The sequence below is a fragment of the Schistocerca cancellata genome, chromosome 11, assembly GCF_023864275.1.
Source record: "Schistocerca cancellata isolate TAMUIC-IGC-003103 chromosome 11, iqSchCanc2.1, whole genome shotgun sequence".
NCBI lineage: Eukaryota > Metazoa > Arthropoda > Insecta > Orthoptera > Acrididae > Schistocerca > Schistocerca cancellata.
This window is the reverse complement of record NC_064636.1, coordinates 115,263,741-115,281,143: the sequence shown is the minus strand read 5'-3', so window position 1 is coordinate 115,281,143 and position 17,403 is coordinate 115,263,741. Positions and strand designations below refer to the sequence as shown.

General features: G+C 39.2%; 2 protein-coding genes across 13 annotated transcripts in view; both read right to left on the bottom strand.

Annotated features, from left to right (window-relative positions):
- LOC126108500 (zinc finger protein 93-like) overlaps positions 1–17,403 on the bottom strand; it is a 501,709-nt gene that overhangs the window by 24,615 nt on the left and 459,691 nt on the right. For all 12 annotated transcript variants that reach the window (XM_049913764.1, XM_049913765.1, XM_049913758.1 and 9 more), the window contains one exon: positions 13,099–13,136. In XM_049913764.1, coding sequence (XP_049769721.1) covers positions 13,099–13,136 — 38 coding nt within the window. The remainder of the gene's footprint in view (positions 1–13,098; positions 13,137–17,403) is intronic.
- LOC126108499 (zinc finger protein 436-like) overlaps positions 1–17,403 on the bottom strand; it is a 501,483-nt gene that overhangs the window by 24,746 nt on the left and 459,334 nt on the right. The gene's annotated exons all lie outside the window — the stretch shown is intronic.

Sequence of the window (17,403 nt, the reverse complement as noted above, 5' to 3'; positions counted from 1 at the left end):
GACCAAAGCACCTACTCCCAGTCTCCACTAACCCTTCAGCTACTTGCATTGCAATGTTCCCCTTGCAGGCTTTAGCTCTATGTTAACCAAACCAACAGTTGCATAACAACACCCAACGATTGCTTGTTAGTGTCCAAATTACACTATTTTGTGCTAACACTAATGATCTACAATCAATCTTACTCATACACAATGCAATCAGATAGATGGGTGTTTGCATATATATATCCAAAACAATGTACCACACACAAATCTATCAACCCCTAGTAACCTTGGTTGAAGATAAATGGATTCAAATAGTCCACAAACTCCCCTAAAAAGCACATCTTTGTGATACCATCGTGTTAACAAAGAAGGCATACATTTCAACAGATGTAAATGTAAACCACACCAAATACTCATCACAGGTCCTTGTTGGCCACAATGTTGTATATGTACAAAAATCACGACACAACAACAAACCAGGGTAGGATGGTCAGGCTGCAGTGACAGGCATGCAAACCATTCTATCCCAACAACAAACCTGAAACTTCCTGGCAGATTAAAATTGTGTGCTAAACCAAGCCTCAAACACAGGACCTTTGCCTTTTGCTGGCAATTGCTCTACTGACTGAGCTACCCTAGCTTGACTCATCAACCATCCACACAGCTTTGATTCTCCCAGTACCTCATCTTCTACCTCTCAAACTTCATGGAAGGTCTCCTGCTGAACTTGTGAGAGCAGCACTCTTGGAAGAAAAGACTGAAAGATAGGAGATAAGGTACTGACACAATAGCAGCTGTGAGAACAGGTGATAGGTTATGCTTAGGTAACTCAGTTGGTAGAGAGCTTATCCACAAAAGGCATGGTTCCATGTTTGAGTCACAGTCATACACACAGTTTTAACATGCCAGCAAGTTTCATATTGGTGCACACTCCACTGTGGGATGAAAATCCAATTCTAGTTCAACAAACCTCCACACAGTGTGACTGGAATCGGCCAGGCTAGGCTGGCTGGTTGACTAGTCACTGCATTGGATAGAGTGAAAGTGCTGAGGGGTGTTAAACCCTAGTGGCGGGCAGTCTCACAGCACCAAGTCGAAGGTGAACAGTGATTGATCAATTGACTGATTACCAGAGACAGGTTATAGGACTAAATAGCAAGGTCATGAGTTCTGCGAATCTGAAGTTAGTCAGGGCCTGCTAAAAGTGGAGGGATCCAGTCAGAGGAGTCAAACTGTAAAATAATGAACATTAAACACACACACACAGAGAAAGGCATGAAAGGTGAGACCAAATCTAAAAACTGGAAAAAAAGGGGGAGGTTATGGGCCACAGACAAGGAAGACTGGAAAGGAACACCCAACCACAACAACCTGACCCTGCTCCAAGACTAAAGTAGAACCTTACATCTGGAAATAAAGACCACTTTCATGGAGGGAAACGAGGACCAGTTCAACCAGTTTAAGGAATCAGGAAGAGTATACTTAGCACAAAGGGCTGAAAGAAGGGGGATTCCACCAATATGTGGGATACCATCAGTCTGGCTCAACAACAATGTTGTAGGAGTGGGATGTTATGTAGGAGAAAAAAGGGGGTGAGCCAGGTATGACCAATGTGTCAATGGAATAATACAGTGGACTCCTTCCAAGAGGAGTGAGGAAGAGCACCAAAACTGTAGTATACTCCTTGATTGTGCAGAGTTTATTACTATGAGCAGTGGCGCTCCAGATGGCATTTCCCTTTTGGGAAAAGAGAGATTTGACGTAGATCCGCATATCCGCAGCTGGAATCATGAAAGGAAATGGGGAATAAGCCAAGTGATGAGCCAGTTCATTCCCTGGGATGCTACATGATGTGGGACCCAAAGAAAGACAACCGAACAGGTGGCATGCCCAAAGGCAGAGAGAAGGTTATATAGCAGAGACCAAAGGGTGATGAGAGTAGCATTAGACGATAGCTTGCAAGTTTCTCATTGAATCTGAAAAAAATTAAAACAAAAAAAAGGGCCTTGTGAATGGCTAGAAGTTCTGCTGTGAACACACTACATGACCCCAACAATAAATGGTGTTCAAACCCAGTAGTAGATGTGAAAGTTTATTCCACCTTATCGACTGTCTTAGAACCATCGATGTAAAAGATGGTGGCACCCTGGAACACTGCAAGGATGGCATATACAAGACAATGGAAAACCATAGGATCAACAGAGATCTTAGGACCCTGGAATAGAGTGGTCCTAATCTATGGTCTAGGCACCATCCAAGGGGGGTGGATGTTATGGAAGGAAAGATGCAGGGTGCAGTCCAACGAGTGGAGATGGAGATCTCAACAGAGGGAAGTGAGACGCTTCCCAACTGGCAATCCCATCTGTGAGTAGCTGTTAGGAGGGAGAATCCCTCACTGGCAAAGAGCACAGGGTACATGGGATGGTCAAGGAATTGGTGAATGGCGATTGCATAAGAAACAAGAAGTTGGCTGTGTTCTATGTGTAGAGGAGGAATCTCCACTTCTGTGAGGAGACCATCAATGCGACTAGCGTGAAAGGCGCCAATAACCAGATGCACGCCACAATGAAGGACTGGCTCAAGCAGTTTCAAAGTGGAAGGATCTGCTGAGCCATAAACCTGACAACCATAATCTAGTCTGGACAAGACCAGAGCACAGTAAAGATGGAGAAGAATGCAACAGACTGCATCTCAAACTGTCAGGGCAAGGAGACAGAGAATTAAGCTTCCACATACATGTATTCTTTGGGTGGTGAATGTGGGGCTGTGCTACAACACTGAGGAGGTGGTCGCCTAAATAAAGTTCTCGATAGGGATGTACTGTAGCTTGATGACAAAAATACATAACCCACGTTTTGGAGGGAGAAAACTGGAAACAATGAGAGATGACCCAGGCAGAGGCCCATAGGATGGTGCCTTGGAGCCAGCACTCAGCAGATACTAGCAAGTGGGAGCTGCACCAGATGCAAAAATCGTTGACGTACAACACCGGAGTAACCAGAGGCCTCACAGAGGTCACTACACCATTGATGGCAATGAGGAAGAGCATGATGCTGAGCACAGAACCCTGTATGAGACAGTTCTCCTGAATCTAAATGGTGCTGAGTGAACTGCCAAATTCCAACCTGGAATGGCTGGTGAGATAAAAACTGATGGATAAAAACTGGAAGAGAACCACAGAAGCCCCAGTCATGGAAGGCAACTAAAATGTGATGGCGCCAAGCCACATCATATGCCTTATGTAGGTCAAGGAAGACTGCAACAAGGTGCCACAGGTGAGCAAATCCTGTCAGATGGCTGTTTCCAATCGAGTAAATGGTCAGTTGGATATTGTCCTGTCTGGAAGCTACACTGAATCGGGGACAAAAGGCCCTGAAATTCGAGTACCCAAAATAATCTGAAGCTGGCCATCCTCTCGAGCAGTTTACAAAGTACATTCGTCAGGCTAATTTGGCGGTATCTGTCTAGAGGTGTTGAGTTCTTCCTGGTCGTAAGGACAGGGATAACGATATCATCTTGCCATTGTGACAGAAAAGCACCCATGAGCAAAATGTGAGGAGCCATGAGGAGATGTTGCCTCTGGGGAATGTCAAAGTGTTGGATCATCTGGTTGTGGATGGAATCCGAGCCGGGGGCTGTGTCTCGTGAAGAGGTAAGAGCCTGTAAGAATTCCCATACTATGGAGGGTTCCTTACAGGGCTCAGCGTGGTGTGGGATGAAACAGTGGGGGGTTTATTCAACTCTGTATTTCTGTTGGAGAAAGGTAGGATGACAGGAAGAGGACACTGATGCCGTCACAAAGTGTGTCGCGATGTGTTCTGCAAGGACCAATGTGTCAGTGCACGAGCACCTTGAAGGTTAAGCCTCTGGACAGGTGACCACCGCTGGTGGCTCAGAAGGCAAGGGATCTTGGACCAAACCTGCAATGAAGAGGTATACATCCCCAGGGAGGAAATATAGTGCTCCCAAGGTAAGGAGCCTTAGTGTGGAGACTCCTAAAAGTGAGGAAGTTGGTCTATGAAGGGAGTCACTTTAATCTCTGCAGCAACCATTGGTGGTCCTGGACAGTGACTGTGACATTCTTGGCTCACCACAGTACTGGTAGATGATGAGGGGAACCTGTGGATAGGGGAACACCAGTAGTGGCAGACACACCTTGCATGACTTCATCAATGGAATTCGAGAGGGAGGTGTCAAAGTGCACAGCAGATGTATATAAAGTCCAACTGGCACTGCAGAATGCCCAACATGGAGGCCTGTGTGCTTGATGGCAGCAGGGGAACAATAGAATCACTGGAAAATGGTCACTGTCACAAAGGTCATTATGGGATGACCAATGTAGGAACGCAACGAGGGCAGGGGAGGAGATGGTGAGACCGATAGCAGAAAACGTTCACGAGTGGCACTGAAGTGGGTAGGGGAACCATTACTGAGGAGAGACAAATCAAGGTACGTAATAAGTTGTTCAATTAAGAAGCTCCTACCTGTTGAAGTGACACTCCCACACAGTGGGTGGTGGGCATTTAGGTTCCCAAGGAGGAGTACCTGGGGTGGGAGTTGCTGGGTTAAGGTGGACAGTGCAACTTAAGGAAGTGGCCTATCTGGAGGGAGATACACATTGCAAATGGTGATTGCCGGAGTCGTTTTCACTCTAACCACTACTACTTCCATGTTGCAATTTAGGGGGTATGATATTGGAGTGAACCAATGTGCAGACCCTACTAGAAGCTACACGGAGCCAGCACGGTTCTAACAGAATGCCTGATAACCAAAAATGTTGGAGAATTGTCATCACGAAAACGCATTTCTTGAAGTACAAGACAGAATGCAGAATAGGAAGTGACAAGATGTTGCTTTTACAGTTGGTGACGATAGTATCCGTTTGAATTCCATTGGATGATCAAGTGGCAAGAGTCCAGGTTAGACACAAAGAAGCCAAGAGAGGGTTATGTCACTCAGTCAGTAGTCGACACTGACAAGGATATGGTGACATCCATAAATCAGATATCAGACTCAGGTTGCGAGGGGGGAGAGGGAACTGCCAGGGTCATTGGGGGGGGGGGGGTCTTGTCTTGGGATTTATATTTCTTCTTCTCTTTCAGAGGTGGAGGAGTGCAGGGCACAGAGGGACACAGGCATTTGCGAGATCTGGAATTGAAGGAGCGTGGGTGACCTTGGCATGAACAGATGGTGAGTCTCGTGGCTGAGTGCTGGTAGGAGTTGGTTCAAATGGCTCTGAGCACTATGGGACTTAACATCTGTGGTCATCAGTCCCCTAGAACTCAGAACTACTTAAACCTAACTAACCTAAGGACATCACACACATCCATGCCGAGGCAGGATTCGAACCTGCGACCGTAGCAGTCGCGCGGTTCCGGACTGCAGCGCCTAGAACCGCGAGACCACCGCGGCCGGCGCTGGTAGGAGTCTTCTTGCCTGAGAGACACTGGGGAGAGGAATCCCAGGAGGGAGTGCGATCATCAACAGGTGCCAAAGGAGAGGGGCACTTTTTTAGCCAGGGAGGGGGAGCAGATCCCAGATGGGAAGTCATGAGAACTGCAGGAGGGGGAGGGAAGAGGAGAATGGAGTGGGTGTGAAGAATAGGTGGGAGGAGGAAATGAAGTTACAGAGGCAAAAGTTGAAGATAGTGTCAATGGATGGTGTCTCTCATAGTTTTGGCGACATTCAGCATACGACAGGCGATCTAGGGACTTGTATTCTTTGATCTTCTTTACTCTCTTTTGAGCTGGGCAATCAAACGAGGGGAGTGGCAGTCAGCACTGTCGTCACACACAGGTGAGCCTAGCCCTCCTCCCATGGTGTAGCCAGGGAAGGTAGCCGGGTCATATGAAGCAGCATTCAATGATATTTCAACACTCAAAGAGACAGCCATTTCAGAACAGAAAGATTTTTGCAGCTTGATATGGTTCATGCGTGAAACATCCACCCTGATATCACCCACTCCAACCAGTGGCTCTCCCCATGGGCACTACCCAGCCATAGCAAGGGCTGTCTGACATGGCAGCCATAGCCATGAGTTCCAATGCTCCAAGAAGATAAGCAACCATTCCTTGGCATACATGGGGAGGAAACAGCTCAGGTATCAGTAGTGTGATCCCTGTGTTGTCAGGGGACTCAGCCATATGGGTACATAACAGGGCCACCACACAGACGGGCTACATGTGCTGGTGACGTAGTAGGGTGGAAGGGGGCTACAGCAGAAAAGGGAGAGGAGAAGGAAAGGGGGTGAGGAATCAATACAGTAGATGCTAAGGAGGGAGTTCTTCCCCAAATGGCTCACACTAAATACAGGAAATTTTTAAGTTGAGGTCAAACCTCAAGTGATGATCGAAACACCAAAAAGGATGAAAGAACAGGCAAAAGGAACAAAATTGCAACCAATATAGAAAACAAGGTGGATAGCCAGGTCGATATAAATCAGAACACCGAGAGAGGGGAAGGAGAGATGCAGGAATCAGTGAACATGAGGTCATTGTAGCGAGGCTCGAAACCATATCAACCAAAACCACTAAAATTATATGGAAAATATACCTATTTAAAACAGCAGATAAAAATTCTGCTTGATGCCTTCCTAAGAGAGTGTCTCCATTCCTTCCAAGCTAATTATGTAAGTTCAGACCAGATATGGCTCAAATTCAAAGATACAGTATCAACAGCAATAGATTGATTCATACAGCATAAGTTAGTAAGAGATGGGACTGATCCACTATGGTACACAAAACATATCAGAACATTGAAACAGAAGCAAAGAAAAAAGCATGCCAAATTCAGAAGAATGCAAAATCCCCAAGACTGGCCAAGTTTCACGGAAGCTCGAAATTTAGTGCGGACATCAATGCGAGATGCTTTTAATGGTTTCCACAATTAAACATTGTCTCAAAATATGGTAGAAAACCCAACAAGATTCTGGTTGTACGTAAAGCACACCAGCGGCAAAAAAAGCAGTCAATACCATCACTGCGCAATAGCGATGGAAATGTTACCAATGATGCTGCCACTAAAGCAGAGTTACTAAATACAGTTTTTCATAATTTCTTCACAAAAGAAGACAAAGTAAATATTCCAGAATTTGAAACCAGAACAGCAGTTAGCATGAGTGAGATAAAAGAAAGTATCTCACGTGTTGCGAAACAAATTGCTTAAAGGCAAGCCTTCCGGTCCAGATGGTATACCAGTCAGGTTCCTTTCAGACTATGCAGACACAATAGTGCCTTTCTTAGCAATCATATACAACCACTCACTAGACGAAAGGGCTGTTCTTAAAGACTGGAAAGTAGCACAGGTCACACCAATATTCAAAAAACGGAATAGGAGTAACCCATTGAGTTACAGACCCATATCACTGAGCCCAATTTGCAGTAGGATTCTGGGGAATATACTGTACTCAAACATTATGAATCGTCTTGAAGAAAATGATTTATTTTTACATAACCAACACGGATTCAGAAAATATCGTTCTTGTGCAACACATTACATAATGAGTGCTGTTGACAAGGGATCTCTGATTGATTCCATATTCCTAGATTTCCAGAAGGCTTTTGATACCGTTCCTCACAGGTGACTATTAATCAAGTTGCATGCATATCTTCTTAGTTGAGTGACTGGATTCGTAATTTCCTCTCACAGAGGCCACAGTTCGAAGTGACAGTTGGTAAATCATTGAGTAGAACAGAAGTGATATCTAGTGTTCCGCAAGGTAGTGTCATAGGCCCTCTGCTGTTCCTGATTTATGTAAGTGATCTAGGTGATAATCTGAGCAGCCCCTTTAGATTGTTTGCCGATGACACTGTAATATACTGTCTAGTAAAATCATTAGATGATCAATTACAATTACATAATGATATAGAGAGAATTTCTTTATGGTAAAAAATGTTAATTGGCACTAAACAAAGAAAAGTGGTAACTTTAATGAACAAATATAGGTTGAAAAGTGAAGTAGATGATGTTCTAAATTCTTTAGGTAACCAATCATATGACATGGCATGGCGACACATACAATAACTGAATGGAAAAGAAATTTGTCAAGTAATAACATATTTCCAACCTTATTTTTAACTTTGATATTATTTACATGAGATTTATGTACATACTAATACCAAAAGGTGGAAAAATACACTTAAATACTGTTAATTCAAAATTGCCACACATGTTTAGTGACTGTGTAAGTGGTTGCAACAGTAACAACAATAACACCAATTATTATTATTCGTAATTGTAGCATTAATACTGATTACTGAAACAATTATAAATGGTAAATTAAAATTAGTTGTAAGTTAAAATCCTTTGTTACAATGTTGATGTTGAAACCACTGGAGTAACTATATAATGTAATACCTATAAAGTCATGTTCTTGGCACTAGAAGGTATTATTGCGTCAAGCATACACCTGTGAAAGTTGTAAGGGTGACGACATGATGCTTGACTGCACTGTGAGAACAACTATATTGAAAATGTTAATAAAATGTGAGAAGTTTAAGACAAAGATTGCAGAGTTACATGTAATGACTTATATAAACAGCTGTAAAACTGGCAAACAAGTTTGCATGCATAAATACAATAGATTTTAGGTTAAAATTGTGCCAACAATGATATCAACATGGAATGGATGATGAATGTGAATTAAGTACAACATAATCATTTAAATGATGTGAGTTTAAAATTTATGGACATTACTATTCATTTCCTCTTATTGTTCAGTTATGACATATCATATTGCAAACAAAAAAGAATCTTGTGAGGTTAGTTGTTTTAAATAACACGGATAAATCGTAAAAACAGAGTTGATAATAGAAAAGTATGATTGCATCTTGTAGGAGTCAGCCAGGGTAGAATGAATGAAAATGTTGCAGGAATAGCAGCAAAATAATTCAATGAAATTTGTTATTGAACAACATATATAATTACAAAAGACTGGAAACTTAACAGTAATACCAGCAACAATGAACTGGGGCACATGAAGTTAAAAGTTAAAAAACTTTTCTTAGTGCAATTCTTCCATTTATTTTCACTTACATTCCATCAGCTGAAAATTATCAAAAAGACAATCAAAGTAGTCTTTAAGATGTTTGAACTAATTCTGACCAAGTAAAGCCATACATGAATCAACTATGACAGCTAATAAACACTCTCGATGTTGGAAAACAACACTGTCAAAAACAATGAAAAAGTTAACAAGCCCAGCTGAACAATTACCTGAAATTAATGCAAGACCAGTGAACAAAATCAGACAAGTTTTGAAACTGATTCATGAAACTTGAAAACAGTGAATGATAGTGAGATGAGTGAAAATTTTAAAATGAAACTTTGCAGTCTAGAATTTAAAAAAAATTAAGTTAACACTGACAGTAAAAGATAAAAAATTAAGTTCACAGTGAGCATGTTCCTGCTACAACCACACATATAGTAAAAATAAAGGAACGTGATGTGGAATTTGCTTTGTGAATAACTAATGCCATCAATTATGTTGAAAACCTTGAAGTGATTGATGTAATTAGTAAAAAGAAGAATGTAGTTAATTCACAGAATATCTATGTATTAGTTCATCTGAGTGAAGCAAATGATACTGATGAGAAACTATTTTCTTGTTCTGTAAGATGAATTATTGTCTGCGTAAATTGAAAATGTGGTATTTAGGCTGTTAGTGTCAAATAAGTTTTCAACATGGAGAGTAAAAAGTTATTCTAAATCAGTTGTATGGAAACATTTGGTTTGGTAAAAATTATCTGAATTCTGTAGACAACTGTAATTTGTTTGGTGGGAGAAGTATCTGAACAATTGCTGTAAACAGCTTAAAATTTATTGGAAGGACCTTATGGCAATGTAGTGAATGACGTTCATTCATTTGAGGGCTTGATTCTGATGAGAAAATTTTCAATACTGCCTTGTCAGTTAAAGTCAGGGGGAAGACTTACAAGTGAATGTACAATTTCTCACACACATCTGAAAGAATAGACACTGTTAACGATCCAAACCTGTATGAAATAGTTCAAAATTTAATTCACTGACTGCACATTTCTTGACATCTGCTATAAATCTACAACTCAACAGTGCCACACAGAGATTCAAACCTGGATTTCCCGCTTATCTTAAGTGGTCTCCTTCACCGCTTTGGCTATCGGTGCATGCTCCTTAGACTGAGACAAACTTCCATACATCACACTTCCAACATCCTTATATCATTGTCCACTAAATTCATTACCTCTTTAGCACAATTTATGACATATTCTTTCGACAGATAACAATTTGCTGAGACTGGAAGGGTAACAAAAACCCATATTTACAAAAAAAAACGGCACAACTTATCCACAACACAAGAACCCTGCACCATAAACTTTTATCCACAACGAAATTCTAGAAGATATTCACAAATAATTACCTACAGAGAATATCTGTGCAGAAATTCAGAATATCAAGAGTGTGAGTAAGAACTAACATACCATCAGACACCAGGTGACCTGAACTACAATTGACTTCAACCAGTCTGAATTATAGTGAACCTGCAAATACTGGAAATTATACTATTAATAAGGTCAATGTTACAGGTGTATCTCATTATGACTCATGACTCTCACATTGTAACTTTGATGGTAATATAAGGTTTTGGATGGAGTTCCTATGTGTGTCTTGATGTCATGTTTTGACTCTGCTCTTTGAGCAGGTAGACAAAGAGAACTTGTGCATGGTTGCAAGTATACAGCAAATGGTATTTAAATATGGTGCAGAATGTAAATGATATAAATCATCTGAAGTGATGATACTGAATCAGAACACAATAAAAGGACTAAAAAACAGGCAAGAAGTACTTCAATTCAACAGAAAAATCTCTTATGGAAATAAATTCTTGTGAGATTTTGTATTGAAGATTCTGGAATACTCAGTTTTGTGAAGTTATCATAAATGAAAAGCATCACCTATACCTTTTCATTTTCAGTGGTGTACAACAAACATATGCTATTACAGAATACAAACATAAATGTGGATGTAGTTTGTAACAAATATCATGTTATGTGTCACATTATGAAATAATAGATATGAAGCTTTTACAACAAATACAAGAAAATTAGATACTTATGTGTCATAACAAATTTGCTTAAAACAATATTGTATTGCCTTATGTAAGATGACGATTGAAAAACTGGACCCAAGTACAGACTGCTTGCTAACAACACATGAACTGTTGTCCACCATGAGAGATACAACAAAAGTTAGATGAAGATGTAGTAATTAGATAATAAATAAACAATAAACAAGCTAATATAAAAGCCTATATTTACTGAATTGATTTTGCCTTTTACACTACATAAGAAGCTAAAAATGACCTCATGATTCAATGCACTTTTTTGTGCAAGCTAACACGTAAATATATACTTTAACAGCTCCGCCGCAACAATTCTCAAAATTTCATCAGGAGTATTGTCCTTCAAGTCTTCTGACATTACTGGGTTATGTGTGTACACTTCTCCCTTTAGACCCTCCACCCCCCCCCCCCCCCACAGCCCGTTAAACATCATACATGGTTGCGTCAGGTGAAAGCAGCAGATACATCTTTTACTGACAGTCTTTTCTTCTTGAATCTCTCATGAATTCATGAGATTGGCTCACAAGAAGTGTGACATATTGTAGGGTTTCATCACTATATGGTGTAAAACATGTTGAAAAGACCAGCACAAACATTCACTTGTGACAATTTGTGTGTTGATTTCTTTGGATTCTGGATCAACTGTACTCTGATCGCCATGATCACAGTAGGTGCACAAACAGGTGGGGCCTGCATCTTTTTCTTGTTCACAACTCACTCTGTAGTACACCGTTTTGTCAACAAATCCTGTTACACTCCTCTCTGTCTGTATGGAAAGGTCAAGAAACTTCTTTGCAAAAATACCCCTCCACTATTGCAATTCCTTCTTGAAGAAGATGTATCTCACTGAGGTATTTCTTTATAACCTTAACCATGACACAACTTTTGTATTTAACACAAAATGGAAATGTAGCAGCTTCGAAACTATATATGATGATTGGTGGGCACCAATGAGAATTCTAGTATTCAGGGTCAATTTTTCATGCATCACCCTACATATTTTCATGTTGGATATCATTTGGGTGTGGTACTTTGCACTAAAACATTCCATTCCGCATTGTTTGTGTTGTATATGAAGGATGTCGATATCTGTTGACAGTGGATTCAACTTCAAATAAATAGGCATCTACTACCAATTCAATTTCTTTGAACGCCAGAAGGGAATTAAAAATTACTCTGAAATTTCCATGAATGTTATTACAGTTTATTTTCATTATGCTGATTTGTTGATTAAGAAACTAGTTACAATAAAAGATTTAGTCACTACCTTCTATAAAAATACTGCTCAGCACTTGGAAGCAGAAAAATGATGCAATGAAAACTTCACACACTTCTTTTCATCAGCAAACCATCTACATAAATCGGCCTTTCATAGCACGCAGTTAAGGACACAGCTTTCAGATTTCATCACTTTGTCACTTTTATTTTACTGCTAACTTGTGTATAAAGTTAATAGCACAAAACTATGGCATTCTCACGTAGCACACATACAGCATCAAATCCAAATACATATGCAATATTGATCATATTCCCTTATACTGTAATATGACTGCCTATTAATACAACAATAAAAGAAAAAGTCCTCACTATACAACTAACATTTTCCCCATGAGCTAATGAGAATCAGTACTTCTGTTATTGTTGATTGTGGGCTTTAGTAGACTAATCATCTGAAGTCCTCAGTCACCTATTCACCCTCCTCCACCAAATCCTGTGTGTGTGTGTGTGTGTGTGTGTGTGTGTGTGTGTGTGTGTAAGATCATTTTCTAAATAGTAGTGTGGCATGCATTTTGAGTTGGATATGGATACCAGCCTGGTATTCACCCAGTGGGATGTTCAAAAGTGCCTAAACTCCACATCAAAACTGGCCTCTTTACCAGCCTTCATTTTTTTAATCTGGAAAGTACATTTGATCTGGGTCAGGCTGGCCTCCCCACATTCCAATAGTGGGGCACTAATACACTCCGTTAACTGTACTTCTAAGAAAATAGTTCAACGAATAATGAAAACCTTACCTTGGACTGTGTGGTGCAAGTCTTTTTGAGGCTATCCCCTGAAACATTTTATAACACTATTAGGGAATGAATTCAAAAAGGTAAGTAAGTAAAAAAATTAAGACACACTAACACTATTCTGACAACTGCTACTTCTGGATTACTCCCTGCTGGTAGTATACAGAAAAGTAACTTACAATGTATAATAAGAGGCTGTGAGAAACATGCAAAATATTTATAAAAACTATTTCATTACAGATACATACAAAAAAATTAGTCAGAAGCAGTAAACGACTCATTGCATCCACAGAGACAAGTATTTCCTTGCTGAATGACAGATGCAAATGCATTCACACATGCATGGGGATGAATTTCAGCTGAGGGCTAGCAATACAGACCAATTAGTTTAAGAAACACACATCATTAACGTACTGAACAATTCCAACATTCATATCACAAAAATAAATGTGGAGGCTATCAAGACAATCATATGGTTCCTGGAATGAATCTTTCACACTAAAATACTGCATGCACAGTTTTGTAACTTCCTGACATGGTGTTGGTGCCAGGCCACAATGTGCAAGATTTCAGTTTTGAGTTTTAGTCCAACAAATAATTTTAATCACCCACAGGAAGTTTCAACCTTAAGGCTACTGAATTGCCTGCAAGCATGAAGTATAATTTAAATTGGAGATTTACACATTATCCCATGCCACGAGCATTATACATACTGTATACTGTCATTCAAGTTACAATCCACACAATTCAGCCATTCCCAATTGTGTCAGCCATTCTCAATTATGGCCATAATATTAGAATAATTTTTCATTTTAAACAAATGGTACTGACTTTGCCGACTGTAGTCTTGACCAGCTTAACACATGTTCAACTTTGAATGACACTTTCTTACTCCATACATCTGATTCTAATGCTATACAAATACTCAAATATGTATAACTGTGAAACCAGTGAAAGACAACATACACATATTTGTAAGCTGTCAGCTTTTCAGACTGCAGAATATTTGAAGTGTTCGTTTTTACTCTTAAACTAAACTTTCACTAATGTGGCTATCAGTACTCAGGCCTCTCAGTAACATGGCCCACCACTGGTCTCTAGTTGGTCAAGGAGAAGTAATGTACGCAGCAATGTTGTTTGGCAAGTACAATGTTAAACATTCTATAAGCTCCAAGAGGATGAGACATTTATGAATATTTTGCTAAGTTGCCGAATGAGTAAAACTGTGAGATACACCAAATGTTACAAGGTGAGGAAATAAAAGTGTGTACAACAGGTTTGATGAAATAAGAAGAAAAGAGCGTATGAGGAAAGAGCAGAAGATTTCTCATGCTGCTGATGCCAAAGCTACAGACATCTTCCTGAAGAACATTATGCAACAACCAGATACATGAAGTACTGGTGTAATGCTTGTAAGGCAGCAATGTGCTGACATGGTTTATCATTATTGTGACAACTAAAAATTTGGGACGTGTTTCATAGTAAGTGACACTACTGTATATGTACACAGTCAAAAAGTAAGTCTTCTATGAAAGTTAATGTATCTTAGGACTTAATAAAGTACACTTCCTTTGTGTTTAAACTAAATTACAGACACTCACAATAATGTGGCACTTCTACTAACCCAGCACTCATATATGGGTGGAATGGCCAGAACATTGAGAGTCTAGCGTATTTTGTTGCTTGATGCATCCTTACAGTCCCTGTTTCTGTGGTAGACATATCAATAACATGTCTTTTAATATATATATAATTATCCTCAGAATGCAGAAAACAGTACAAACAATAAGTATTCATCAAGTGAATGAGCTACTTTAGAAGCACGAGTCAGAATAGTAAATAATAAAATGCTGGACACACACACAGTTCAAACGATGCAGAAAATTGTGAGTGAAGAGACAGAAGCTCTAGAAGTTCAGGAAAACTGAAATTATGTGGTTTCCATGTGACATCAGAGACCCACAGCTTAATACTTTCTCATTTTATGTACAGATGCAGCTACACAGTAATTTGAAGGTCATAAACATTCACTACCACCATCGGCAGCACCAGCATCCATTTGACTTCTACTGCTGAATCAAAGCCACTCACCTCTTCACCGACTGTTGCGAAACCCCTCATTTGCAAAGTTTCCACATTAAAATTTATGCCTTATTGGTATAAGTCTAAACTGGGAATACAATACTCTGTTATTGACCATTTACAAGAAGTGTGAAACTGCAATGGCTCATTTACTCTATTGTAGGAAGAATTACAAACACTTTTAATTATCTCTCTTAATGTTTCTGAAGTGGTAACTTATACAGATATACACAAAGTACTATGGTCTGTTCAAAATCACTTTAGAACTGACAGTTGAGCAGAATATCTAATGACAGAGGCAAATTTATTTATTTATTTCGTATTCCATTAATCCGTATTGTGATAAATCACAAGGATGTGGAATGAGTCATGATTACATACAACAGATATAATACACATATATAAAATGACAAAAATGTACCATAAGATTATGAATAAGTTTGTAGGTTAAAATCAAATCAAAGGTATAGCTCAAGTAATATAAAACAATACCTAAAAAGGAAATATAGTACATTTTCCAAATTAAACAAATAATACACATATATAAAATGACAAAAATGTACCATAAGATTATGAGTAAGTTTGTAGGTTAAAATCAAATCAAAGGTATAGCTCAAGTAATATAAAACAATACCTAAAAAGGAAATATAGTACATTTTCCAAATTAAACAGTTAATGTGATCTATAGCAAACAAATTTTTATCAGTATAAAAAATCATTGCTTTATCTGTAGATACTCATCAAGAGAATAGAAGGAATTTACCATTAGGTATTCTCTCAATTTACATTTAAAAGTAGGTAAGACATTAATGTGATCTTTAATACCTGATGGAAGGGAGTTGAAAATTTTTGTGGCTGAATAATGAACACCTTTCTGAACAAGACTTAAATGTTTCAGATCCCTGTGTAGATCATTTTTAGACCTAGTATTATGATCATGACATTCACTATTAGTTTTAAAAAGAGATAGGTTGTTAGAAACAAAAATCATCAAAGAAAATATGAATTGAGAGGTAAGTGTTAATATTTGTAACTTATGAAACAGACTTCTGCAAGAATATCTTGGATGAACACCACTCATGATTCTAACAGCTCTCTTCTGTGCAGTAAATATTTTTTTGGCTAAAGGCTTGTTGCCCCAAAATATTATGCCATACGACATGATAGAATGAAAATAACCAAAGTAGGCAGCTTTAGTAGCGTCCTCATCACCAATGGGGGTGATTACACGCAGAACATAAGTTGCCACACTGAGCCTTCTATGTAGGTCTAAGATATGCTCAGACCAGTTCAGCTTGCCATCAATTAGAATGCCCAAGAACTTAGATGATTCACAGTGTAGTATATTTTGGTTACCACAGTTTAAGTGGCATACTTCATTTTCTTGTTGAGATGTGTGAAATTGCATATACTGAGTTTTCTGAATGTTTAGAGTTAGTCCGTTGCACTTAAACCAGTGTAGGATGTCAACGAGTACAGCATTACATTTATTTTCTAGGTCACTGTTAGTTCGACTTTCAAGCAGAATAGTGGTGTCATCGGCAAAGAGTAAATTTACACTCGGTGTCTGTGCAAAGTGGGAGATCATTGATGAAGATAAGGAAAAGCAAAGGTCCTAGGATGGACCCCTGAGGCACACCACACTTTAATGTGCCCCAATCAGAAGAAATGGGACTATCATTGGCACCATTAATTATCACCTTCTGTTTTCTGTTTTGCAGATATGATTCTATCCATCTACCAATGCTACCTCGCAAGCCATAAAAATTAGCCTTATGTAAGAGAATGTTGTGGTCCACACAGTCAAAGGCCTTAGACAAGTCACAAAAAATTCCAATAGGTGACATTTTATTATTTATTGACTCTAAAATTTCATTTGTGAGAGAAAAAAATAGCCTGCTCAGTTGATCTACCTTTTTGGAAACCAAACTGGTTTCTGTTGAGTATGTTGTGGCTGTTAAGATGTTCTACAATTCTTGTATACATTAGTTTCTCTAATACTTTTGAGAAACTACTTAGTAGTGATATTGGACGGTAGTTAGATAAATTAGTTTTGTCACCCTTCTTGAAAAGTGGTTTCACAACGGCAAGCTTTAATCTCTCTGGGACAACACCTTGCTGGATAGACTCATTAAAAATGTGACACAGGACTTGACATATGTGGTCACTACAATGCTTCAGTATTTTTGGTGAAATGTTGTCAATACCAGTGGAATTTTTATTTTT